This window comes from Octopus bimaculoides, chromosome 1 (genome assembly GCF_001194135.2).
Source record: "Octopus bimaculoides isolate UCB-OBI-ISO-001 chromosome 1, ASM119413v2, whole genome shotgun sequence".
Taxonomy (NCBI): domain Eukaryota; kingdom Metazoa; phylum Mollusca; class Cephalopoda; order Octopoda; family Octopodidae; genus Octopus; species Octopus bimaculoides.
The window spans coordinates 108,050,117-108,062,751 of NC_068981.1; the positions used below are offsets into that span (position 1 = coordinate 108,050,117).

The following is a 12,635-nucleotide window of genomic DNA, read 5'->3' on the forward strand; positions in this document are numbered from 1 at the left end:
TATATATATATATATATATATGTATATATATATATATTTCTTTTCATGTTCTGATAAATATTTCAACATAGACTGGTAATAAGACTTTATTAAACTTCATTTACCTGCAATTTAATACCTTGTATTTAATTTGTGCTTTAACAGCAAATCTAAAAAGAGCTGCACATTTTGCTTGAGCACTTATGCACATTAAATGCATCATATTCTAGAAGTTGCAATTAGATCTACTTATTTTATTCTGAATGGATAGTGTAATGTGATTTTTTTTTTATGTGAGTCTATAAATTGGATCTATCAGCTACCTTATTTTAGAAACGCGTCAATACAGCGATTTGTTTCTTCATTTCTCTGAAGCCTCATCCGATCCAAGTACAATGGAATTGTAAAATTGTCAAGAATTATTGTATTGTTTGCATTACACATAACATACAAGTAATTGTTATTGTATTAAACGATATCACACCTTGTGCGAGATATGAATTCAGTCATGCTTAAGACTTCACAGAATAAAACCAAGTTCTTGAATTATTAAATTATAAGTGTTTTTATAAGTCAATTTTAGCTTAACTGTAGTTAGTTTTTGAAGATTTTGATTAGTAAATGTTTTGTGATGTTCACGTGGCTTGTTAAAAGTGTTCATATGCCAACAAGCCATTTTCCCTAGTCAAGGATCTGTGGGGATAGTCTTTTTGTCAATGACCATTAGTAAAACTGGTTAAAGTTACAAAGTTTATCCTTTCAGATGTATTTGTAGCTATCAAGTTTCATTTCTTGTACTTGGGATTTTTTTTTCTTTTCAGTCAGATGAAGTGGAAGCAAATAAATTACGTGCAAAAATAATCGAAATTCGACAAGCAGTTCATAAAGAAACCGAAGAAGAAGTTAGCAAGCGGTGGGCCTTCGAAGAAGGGGTGAGTCTTCTGATTTATGCGGAAATTACAATATTAAAAAATATGCTTTTAAAATTTGATAGTTTAATTGTAGTTTTCTTATTATTCCAAAGCAGTTGAAAGACATATTTCCAAGCTGTCATTTAGTCAGTTTAACAATTTTCCGTTTAGATTGTTTTAGCCTAATTGTATACTAGTTATAGTAGAATATGCTACTTAGGCGAAGTAAGAAACAGCTGAGAAATATTGGTGTGAACAAAAAAAAAGAAGAAAAAGACTTCAAAATGTTTTGCACAAGTAAAGCCATGGTTAGTAAGTTCCCTTTGCAACTGCATGGTCCTTAGTTCAGTTGTGCTCCCTACTATAGCTTCAGGTTGAACAATACTTCGGGTGTTGTGAATGCTTTTATTTATTTATATACAATGCCCCAAAAAGCATAAATAAAATCCAATGTCAAGACAATGCTGATTTGTTCATCGATGTGAAAGGAATTGTCCACATAATTTGACTCTTGGTCAAATTGTTAATCAGACATTTTACTTCACAGTTTGTGAGATGTGGTGAGATGAAACTTCCTCTATCTGTGGCAGAGTGGTGGTTTCGTCATGACAATGCACCTGCACACACCACCTTGAGTGTGAGACAGTTTTTGCCAAAAATGGCATGACCTCGCTTACCCACCTCCCTGTTCGTCCGATCTTGCTCCTTGCGACTTTTTTCTGTTTCCCCGAATGAAAAGAAGTTCTTTAAGGAAAACGTCTTGCAGATGTGGAAGAGCTGAAGAAAAAAAGTGAGGGAGGCATTAAAAGGCATCACTTTGCAAGAGTTCCAGGACTGCTTTGAATAGTGGAGAATGTATCTGAACCAATGCATTGCTTCAAAATGGAGAATATTTTGAAGGCGATAAAAACATGTAAAACTGAGTGAATAAATTTATATTGCAAAATTCTGGTTTGGGTACCCCTCGTGTGTGTATAGGGTAACTAAAAAAAACTGGTGTTAAAAAAAAAAAAGGTATTAACGACTGTCCAAGTTATTTCCCTTAGGCCGAAAGACTACTTTGCTTTTTCGTCTTTTTTTTTTAAAGACATGAATAAAATACTAAAGTAGTTGGGTCGATGCAATTGATAAAATTCCATTGAAGCCATTGTTATTGACCTTTCTTTCTTTGCACATATTGTTTGAAACAGGTTCACTCCACCACACTTTAATTTACAGATATAACAAATGACTTAGTTCTTCCTATTTGTCCTTCTCAAAATTACTTTTAATATCTGAAATGAAATATATGCTGTTGGATATTTAAGTGTTTCTTGTAGAAAAAAAAACAAAACTACTGAGCAATTTACTGCATAAAATTGATAATATTACAATGTTGAAATATTGAACAAGTTAACTTTTGTTGTATCCTACTAAAAGTGTGGGCATATATATATATGGTTAAGAATTTGTTTTGCGCTTTTGTGTTTACTAGTTTATTCCTAATGTATGACACCTTGAGCAAGTGTATTCTACCATAATTTTTGATGGAATGTGAATGAAAGCAGGTAGACGAAAGTACTACTCTTAGGTGGTAAACTTAATCTTTCTACTAGCTGCTGGGTACCTATAGCAGATCCAATCCATTTCAAGTATTCATATCAGGTCTCCAATCTAAAGGTGGCATGATTAAATTACAAGGCAAGAAACATTTTTCTGTTGAACATGGCTTTGTTCTCATTTGATTTGATATGTTGCTTAGAATCAAAGCATCCTTCTTGTTATTCACACTGATCAACTACTGGACCCTCTAATCAATGGAAATTTTATATTATTTGCTTTCTATCCACAACTATTAAAAGGATATTGAAGTACGCTGGAATAACAGATTTAAAATACTTAAAAAGAAATTGTGTCGTTATTAAATATGCTCTCTGCTTGACAGATTTTCTAAGATGTTTCTATTGATAAAAACCAAAGGGAAAATTATATTGTTTTGGTATAGGAATTAAAGTGAACTGATTTTCTTAATACATAACACATTTTTATTCAGTCATTCCTTTGAATATTATTATTAAGACTATCATATTTTCTCTTTGGTCATTCTATAACTTTATTAGAAATGCTTTGGAAATTTCTGTATTATATAAAATGTAATATAACTATTCAGTATCAATTTTCAGATCAAACGGCCTTATTTCCATGTTAAACCTTTAGAAAGATCACAGTTGAAAAACTGGAAAGATTATTTAGATTTTGAAATTGAATTTGGAACTCATGAGAGAGTTGTTGTTCTCTTTGAAAGATGCTTAATAGCGACTGCATTATATGAAGATTTTTGGTTGAAAGTAAGTTTCTGAAATTTACTCATTGAAAATATAAATTTGTTTCGTTCTATTTAAGGTGCCATTTAAAAAAAAAATCCATATTTTAATGAGGCTGACTTAAGTTGATCAAACTTCTATTATAGCCACCTTCCACATATCCCAATATGAAAGTTCTTGCAATAGCTGTACATCTAAACTTTCTGTTTATATTTTATGGTAAAAGAACAAAATTTTGTTCTTGAAAATATTTCTCTGAAGTATTTACAGATTAGTCCTAACAAAATCATCAGTTATAGAGGCATTTGCATATAGCATTTAAAGTGAGAACTTATTTGCAAATTGTTTAATGTAAAGATGAAGCTTTAAAGGTTGCCAAGTAACTTGTGAGACAAAGGAGAGGGAGTGGAATCAAGGGAGGTGGCTTTGTGCCAGGTGATAAATTAGAATATAATAAAGGGATAAAGGAAATATTTGGCTGCCCTAGTAGGAAAAGGGAAGAGGAGGAGTGATAGAGAAACAGTGAGAGAGAAATGGTGTGAACAGGTGACAGTAGCAACTGATGGTGAGAGAAATTGGAGTGGCTGGTAGGTGGGTATAGTAGATATGTAAGGGAGAGTAGAGGGGCCTGCAGAGAGTAATGATCATGAGTGTTGTTGGAAAGATAGGTGGTGAGGCAGTTTTGACAGAGGTCAGATTGTGTGTAACTTGGTTGGTGGGGGAGGGGATGGCCATAAAGAACATGTCTGTATGCATGGGTGGCCACAATATTACTTAGCTTGATATGTCTTCTTAAGCACAGCAAAATTGCCAGAAATGTCAGTCCCCTATTACCCCCTCTGTGAGGCTCAACATCTGAAGATCATTCCTTGCCACTTCGTCTCCTGTCTACCTTTTCCACAAATAGAGATCAGCACTCTATGCAGCTGCCCTCATCCATGCACATCACAAGACCATACCAGCACAGTCTTCTCTCTCTCTCGCATGGAAATGGTCATGTGATGTGTATGAACCACCTTAAAATTTTCTTTGTTTTTAGTTATGTCCATTTCATCTTTAACATGACATCGTGTTGATATTCTTCTTAACAGGAAAATTTTATAGTATCTTGATTAAATTGTATGTTTTCATTTTTTTTATAGTATGCTCGATATATAGAACAGCATAGTATTGAAGCTGCCCGCAATGTTTATAAAAGAGCATGTAATATTCATTTACCTAAAAAGCCATCAATACATTTAACTTGGGCTGCTTTTGAAGAAAGTCAAGGTAAGTGAAAAATTGATTTCCTATAAACCTGACTAGAATATTTTCTTTTTTAATAGAATTATCAAGTGTATTATTGAACAAACAACTTAACCCCCAAAGCTTGATCACAAGATATCTTGTGACACCTAAAACACCATTTTTGCCTTGATAATGAGGGGATTTGGACAAGAAGAAAATGCTTGCTCATTCACGAGATATCTTATAACCTAATAAAACTTCATTTATTTGTATATGTAAATGTTATTGAAATTTAATTTATTCACAAATCTTGCATATTTTTCAAAGATGTTGCTTACTGTATGACCAACTTCAGCTACTTTCTAATATATTTCTCTCAGGATGTTGTAATTATTTAGAGAAAAATGTCCTGATTTTACTGTGGATGGTGTAGGTAATGGTATTGTTATGCTAGCAGCAATGAAGATGAAACAAATTTGTATAAACAAACAAGGCAATAAAGGCATGCCATTAATTGAATTCTCTCGACAGTTACAAATTAGATGGCAGGAGTACATTTATACTGAATTATATTTGAGGAAAATGTATGGAGTATCACCTCAATATTATTACGATACAATTGAAGAAATGAAACAATTTCTAAGATGTCTTTGTTAATATAGGGTTGATATCTTATTGCATCTAATTGTAATTTATGTAGTGTTAGGTACTGGCATTGATATAATTGACTAAAAGCTTTAAAGGTGATGCCCTAAAATGGCTGCAATCCAAAAACAAGAACCAGTAATAGAATAAAGTATATTTCTATAAACCTGTACAGAGAGGTGTATATTGTTTTTTTTTTCCTAAAAATTATATATATATATATATATATATATATATATTGCAGATTTGATCCTTCAAGTAGAGTATCAGATGAAATAACTTTTGGCTAAGTTCAAATCATATATAGGATCAATTTACCTTTCAAGGAATTATGCTTTTGAAAGAGGAACCCCAGCATGTCCACAGTCGTTGCACAAAATTTTCACAGCCTCTTACATAGTGTTTATTCATATGTATTAGTGGAAATTTTGATAAATTGAATTATTGGACGCAGGTTATGTAAAGTATTTATTGTCAAATGTCATAAAAATCTGCTTCTAGCACAAAGGAATAAAAAAAAGAATAGTATAATTAGGCTTATGGACTTGCAAAGAATATACACACTTAATGTGTTTATATTGTAGTTTCTTTGACAGTGATTTTGTATACTTATAGAATGCTGAATATTTAGTCAGTGATATGTGTTCAGCTGAAGTTTTAAAGTTTTGAAAATTTATCATTTTTAGGGATTGTGTACATGCATTTACAATTTTTGTTTTAATTCACCAATGATAAGTAATTGGATACTGCACCATCTAGTTTTAAAATCATATTTTGTTTTTACTTCTAAATGTTTACAATTTCTTAGAAAAGAGCAGCTGGTTAAGATTTTTGAAAAGTTCAGTATAAACCTTCACTTTGTGTGTAAATGCTTAAACAAATTTTGTTTTTGAAGGTAATTATGATGAAGCTTGGAAAATATTAAACAATCTAGAAAAAAACATTCCTGGGCTTGCCATGGTTGCACTTCGGAGAATAAGTTTAGAGCGGCATCAATACAATTTTGCTGCTGCAGCAGCTTTGTTCCAAGAATACATGGATACAGCAGCTACCAAAGAAATACGTTCATTTTTTGCCATAAAATACTCACGTTTCCTGTCAAAGGTAATTGTAATTCTAAGATATTTGACAATCTTTGATTAAATTTAAATTAATTTTACAAGTATGGCACTTTGGTTAATATATCGACAAGTTGAAATTGTTTACTTTATACAATTATAGGTTTGTCATGATGTAAATAAAGCCAAAGAAATTTTAAAAGAAGCAATAGAAATTGATGAGGTAAGTAGACAGGCTTTTATAAAAAAAAAAACTTTCATCCTGTTGTCATTTATTAATAAAACATAACAATTTTTTCCTCTCTCTCTCTAATTGCATTTGGAAAGGTTTCCTTCATTTCTCTACAAAATAAACTGATGTATCTAGATAGTTGATTTTCTCAAATTGTTAAATGAGACTAAAATCTGTGAGATTTTATTTTTTATTATAGATTAAATTAGGTTTAACTATGAAGTATAAATAAAATTAATTCAGTTCCCATTTTCCAAAACTCCTGCTATATTGCAGGCAAGTGATAAGTAATAAGTTTATTTTCTAAGATTCCATCATAGAAAAATTTGTTACATATTCTAAGGTTTTTTTTTTTTTTTTTTTTGCTAGAGGACTTAAGGTGACAAACTGGCAGAATTGTTAACATGCTGGACAAAAATGCTGAATGGCATTCCTTCCAGTTTTATGTTCTAAGTCCTAATTCTGTCAAGGTCAACTGCCTTTCTTCCCTTCAGGATCAATAAAATAAAGAACCAGTTGAGCACTGGGGTCAATGTAATCTACTAGTCCCCTCTTCAAAATTTCAGGTCTTGTGCCTCTAAAAGAAAAGATTATTAGAGGACCTAAATGTTGAAATTGGTCTACTTAAAATTCAGATTTGATGTCATAGCTGATTAAGAATTTTGAGAAAGGAACATTTTGATAAAATTAAGATAAAGCTTGTGAAGTAGATACATAACCCATACAATTGTTGGAAAGCTATTTGGAAAAAAAAAAAATGGCTTTTTAATTAAAAAAAATTTTTTTTTTGTTAAATGTGTTATATAAAGCTTTATCAACCTTTTACTCATTTCCTTTTTCAGACAAATCCTAAATTACACCTTCAGTTATTAGATATTGAATATCAGACGCAACCAATGAATGAAGATTCAATACTTGACACTTTTAAATTTACATTATCAACTAACATGTCTTTACAAAGCAAAATTAAATTTTCACAAAGACGAATAGAATTTTTAGAAGATTTTGGAAAAGATATTACCAAGTAAGTAGTTTAATTATGATAATTTTGTTTTAAAATAATTTTTTATTCCATAGTGTAACATTAATGAGTAAAAGCTAACATTTGTGTTACAATTTAATCAAAGAGGCTACTTCCTTGATTTTTAATTTTAATTTTATTTTATAATTGAGTAAAAATGGTAACTTTGACAAATATTAAAATATAAGATGATGAAATAACTACTGGGGATTGATATGACTGATTAAAAAGAAAACCTAACTCTGAGTGATGCTCCAGCATGGCCATAATCTAATGACTTAAACCAAATAAAAAAATTTTTCAATTGTGCCTGCACACACACTTAATGCTGATTGTGGATTTCCTTTTTCTTTTAGGTTGCTTGATGCTTATGATGAGCACCAAAAGGTATTGAAAGAGGCTCACATAGAAAAGAAACGGAAAATGGTTGAATGTGGGTAAGTATTCTTTCATTTTGAGTTGCATTCTGTAAAGAAAAATAAAGCTCATGTCACCTAATTTCCATTTCTATATAGCTTGGTGTATATGTTAAGCATTGAAGCACCTTGGGCAAGTGTCTTCTACAGCCTCAGACCAGCCAAATCTTTGTAAGTGGGTTTGGTAGACAAAAACTGAAAAAGGCCCATATAATCTATTGTACTAATGTTAGAAATTCTTTCTTTTTTTTTCCCCCCAACCTGTTTGGCTGACACCAAAAACCACTTAGTAGCTGACAAGGCAAGCTGTCAAATACTCCATCCTAGCATTGAGAAATACTTGTAAAACAATAAAACTATCAGAGGTTTTTTCTGTTATAGCTCTTTCTCCCAAACTAATCAGAGTTTACCCTTTTGTTATATTTCTAATCAGAACAGACTGCTCCTGTATTTCAAATAATTAAAAAAATTTATATGGTCTGAGAAAATGTCAATTTTTTTTGTTTTCTGGTTTACATTTAAGTGGGTGTTTGGAGCACAAAGTACCTCCCAGGAAATGCTTGCAAATTTGGATTCAAAACTAATTACAGATAGATTGAATTAGATGTAAAATCAAGTTTTGTTTTAAAACTAATGCATAATATAAGTTATCTCTTATTCCATTAAAATATATAGAATTGCAGTATAGTACAACAAAGATGAATTCTATGCATTTTTTAATTTGGGTGCATGGAGAATGGTTATGCATATAGAGATTGAATGAAACTCTTAAGGGTTTATATTAAAACATCTCTGAAGAAAACCATAGAAAGGGGAAAAAAATGTGTGTGATTGTAGCAATGAAAGGATTTTCTGATTGAATTTGGTGTAATATGTCACCATATAGTTAAATTCAGGTAAATTAAAATATTGAACGAAACTGACTTGAAAATGTTTTTTTTTTTTCTCCTCCAATTTTTAATATTCATATGAAAAGTTAATATTGATGTTTGTGAGATGATTTGTAAACATCTGACACTACAGAGTGCACACTGGACAGTTGTTTTAATTGAACATCCACTGGGAATTTTCCTTTTCTAATGTCAGCATTACTATCACAGTCTCTTTTAACTATTGATTTTTCATGATGTAATAGAGGTCTTCTGAAGTTAGAGATAATAGCCCTCTCATTGCATAGCAAAAAAATATTTAGCTCCTATATAGGTAGGTCACTTTATACAGATGAGATTAGCTAAATGAATTTCCTGAAATAGTAGTCACCATGATGTAAAGTAGTGGTTCCCAAAGTGGGTGGTACTCCCCTGTGCCTTAGGGTGGTAGAAAGGATCCAGTAGGGTGTTGAAGTGGAAAAGTGGAACAATAATGGGGTGGCCAAAAGAAAGTTTTGGATGTAAAAACAACAAAATAATATGTTGATTAGGTTAAGTTTTATTTGTGAAATACAGTTTTGAACTTCCTGCAGAAAGTGGTCTATGTTTGTGGCCTGTGTGCCAAGGGATGGCTGGTGGCCTGAAAAACTGATGCGAAGTGTAATTTTTTCTTTGCCTATGAAATTTATTACTTGAAAGATAATTTACATACCATTATGATACTCAGTTTTTATCCTTTCTTTTTATTATATAGCTTTAAAATATTTTGATTTACACTGTTTTAAAATAATTTTCAGAGAAGATCCACTGGAGAAAAAGGCTAAATTGGATGGTGGAGTGAATAACAACTGCACCCGTGCCAATGGATCAAAAGACATATTATCTGCAACAAGTGTCGGAACAACTGTGTCCGGCAATAATGATATATCTAATGTAGTACAACAAAATACCCCTTTTCAGTATGCTCATTGGGGTTCATATCAAGTAAGTGAAATCATTACCTATTTTTTATTGTTGTTGATTTATCCCAGTCTTATATAATGTATGTTATTGTTAGCATTGGGGGGGGGGGGGAGATACTTCTAATTTCCTAACTAAGCTACAATTTTCCATTTTCTCTCTAGTTTCTTTAGTGGAAATCTTTTGGCTTTTGAGAGGTTTTCCTGCTCTTTGATTGCCTGAAATTATTATTATAAATATATAAATAACCTTAAATTTTCGAAATGTTTTATATAGAAGAAAATATTTCAGTATTGCAACTTTCACACACAAACACTAAGCTTGGTTGAATGACTAATGCTATCTAAAATGAATTTGGTAAGTCTTGACTAAAATAAATCAGTTGGCCTCTTTTGTCAAGAAATAACAGCCATATTTTGTGGCAACAGGTGACTTAGTGGTTAGGACTTGCACTCATGATTGCAAGCTTGTTTCAATTCTTGGACTGGGTGGTGTGTTGTATTAAGCAGAATCCCATCATTTCACATTGCTGCAGTACAGTCAGCTGTAAATGAGAACTGGTGTCTCATTCAGAAGGAATGTTGTGATCTTAGTTGTTTATATACCATGGTAACCTGCCTTATTAGGACCCAGGACAAGAGAAAATATCTAAGGCTTAATGATGATATTACTTTGGCTGTTAAAAGAGTCTTAGACACTTTCTTCTCTCCTCTCATATTTTATGATATAAACTTAACCCTTTAGCATTCAGATTATTCCATTAAATATAATGCTTATTTATTCACATTGCTATGAATTAATCATGTATTATCTTGTAGCTTTGAGATTTTTATGAGGTAACTGTTAATTTTTAGAATGATATTGTAGGATAGGTGAGAGAGGCCACATCTGGCCAGTTTGAACATAAAATTGAATATTTTGGCCGGTTTAAATGCTAAAGATTTAACTATTATTAATTTTGCTGGAATGTTTGTTTTCTTGTCTGTATTAAAATTCTGTCTTATTTATTTACAGAATGCTGCCAGTTACGGAGGCTATCCACATCCTCATTGGTCTTCATATAATAATCAGTATTACCCGTCCTAGACGTCAAACTCCATATTTATCATTGTGGACTTCTGAATCATTGCCTCTATTTATAGTCCTCCAACTCTTCAATTCCTGCCTGACTTCTTACATCTCTCTCTTGCCTCCTACTCATCACAGCAATTCATTTTCATTTGTATTAAATTCAATTTCCAAAATGTGAACAAAATCTTGCTTGTTAATTGAAAAACAAATTAGATTGCAGCTGGGTTTGATCTAGAACATACAGAATGTATGTCAGTTGTTTTATTAGTGTTTCTAAGTTTTATTATTGTATTGATAAAATTGGTATATAACCAGTTACAATATGTTTACACAAATAGTGTAAATTTACCAGTCTCAAAATATCAATTTCTCTGAGAACAAAATATAAAACTAATCAATTAAAAAACATCTCATCATAAAACATATCTAAATAAAGTATGCAAATATATTTTTGGAGGTGTGAGTTTAATCTACTTGAACTGTCCAGTTTTCTTGTCATAGTCTTGTCTTAAACACTAAGAAAAAGTTAGTTGGAACTGCCAAAATAAAGGCTTATTTTGACTGGACAGCCCAGTGGATGTGACAGCTCTCTCTCTCCTAAAAGCAGCAACTAAGAAGTTAAATATAAATTTATAAAGTGGAATGATGGCAGCTGAAAAACCACAGTATATTTTTTTACATTTTCATTACAAATTTTATTAAGTAGGGATCTGAACTTTAATGGAAAGTTTATAGAGATGAAAGTGATCAAGTAAATGCCTTTAACTTGCCATTGAATTATAGTCTTCACTTACTGAGAACTTTGGCTCACATCTCATCATCATCCTTTTTACATCCACACTTTCCGTGCTGACTTTGTTGGACAAAGGTCTAAGGTAATATTCTACAGCCTTATGTCTTTTCTATTACCAACTTTTACCTCTTTTCGTGTAAGATTTTTACTCTTCACATGATTAGTTTCCTTGCCAATTACATGGTTTTGTGTGGCAACTTGGGCAAGTGTCTTCTAACTATGCACTTGGACTGTCCAAGAGGATTTGGTAGATAGAAACTGAAAGAAGTTCGTCATATGTGTTGTATGTTATATTTTGACATTGTGATAATTGTAAACAAACCTCACCATCTAACAAGTGGTGCTGTTCATATGCAATCTTCCCTAAAAATATGTCCAATTATGGGGGGAAAAATTAACTTGCTTGGGAATAGTTTCAGGAAGGGCATTTGGCTGTAAGAAATTTGCCTCGATGAATTGCTTATCAAAACAGTGACAATATATTTAGTTTGACCACTGCTAGAAACATCTACCAATTTATAAAGATGAATGTGATCAAGTAAATGCTTTAAATTTGTAACTGAAATATAGTCTTCAGTTACTGAGAACTTTGGTTGCATACCATAAATCTATACAAGGATAAGTTGAAATGGTTTGTCAATAGTATATTTCTATATACGTTATGTATGTTTTTAATGTCTCAAAGGGTTTTGGAGATGTACAGTTTCTTATGTCCAAAAGCAATTCTGAAGTACAAAATTATATTTAGTATATATTTTTCTTATGAAAAAAAAAAATGTTTACTGCTTCCTAGTTCATTTTTGTTCTCAAAAGGCCTTGCCTGAAATGTTTTGTTTCTCTGACAAGTACACAAACTTACTCAGTTTTCTAAGTTGCTTTAGCACATTATTTGCAGACTACTAATGATCAATTTGAAGAAATAATGCAATTAAATTCATTAAAAATATAATAATTATAAATTTTTTGCTACTTCTAAATTTTGAAATATATTTTGTGTTCATTCTTTGCACCAATCCCTTTTTTTTTTTATTATATTTCTTTCTATTCACGACAGACTTCACAAACTACATATATTTTACATGCTACATGTATTAAATATGCAGATACTGTCCTCCTGTTTATCTTAATGATAAACATCTCAATTTCTAAA

The 12,635-nt window shown here is 31.4% G+C and overlaps 1 protein-coding gene across 2 annotated transcripts in view; it reads left to right on the plus strand.

Annotated features, from left to right (window-relative positions):
- Positions 1-10,876, plus strand: part of LOC106883738 (pre-mRNA-processing factor 39) — a 44,065-nt gene extending 33,189 nt beyond the window's left edge. For both annotated transcript variants that reach the window (XM_014934852.2, XM_014934853.2), the window contains 9 exons: positions 801-911; positions 3,053-3,217; positions 4,336-4,462; positions 5,961-6,169; positions 6,287-6,346; positions 7,198-7,379; positions 7,733-7,813; positions 9,459-9,645; positions 10,636-10,876. In XM_014934852.2, the coding sequence (XP_014790338.1) occupies positions 801-911; positions 3,053-3,217; positions 4,336-4,462; positions 5,961-6,169; positions 6,287-6,346; positions 7,198-7,379; positions 7,733-7,813; positions 9,459-9,645; positions 10,636-10,707 (1,194 nt within the window). In that variant the 3' untranslated portion in view covers positions 10,708-10,876. The remainder of the gene's footprint in view (positions 1-800; positions 912-3,052; positions 3,218-4,335; positions 4,463-5,960; positions 6,170-6,286; positions 6,347-7,197; positions 7,380-7,732; positions 7,814-9,458; positions 9,646-10,635) is intronic.
- The last annotated feature ends 1,759 nt before the right edge of the window (positions 10,877-12,635 follow it).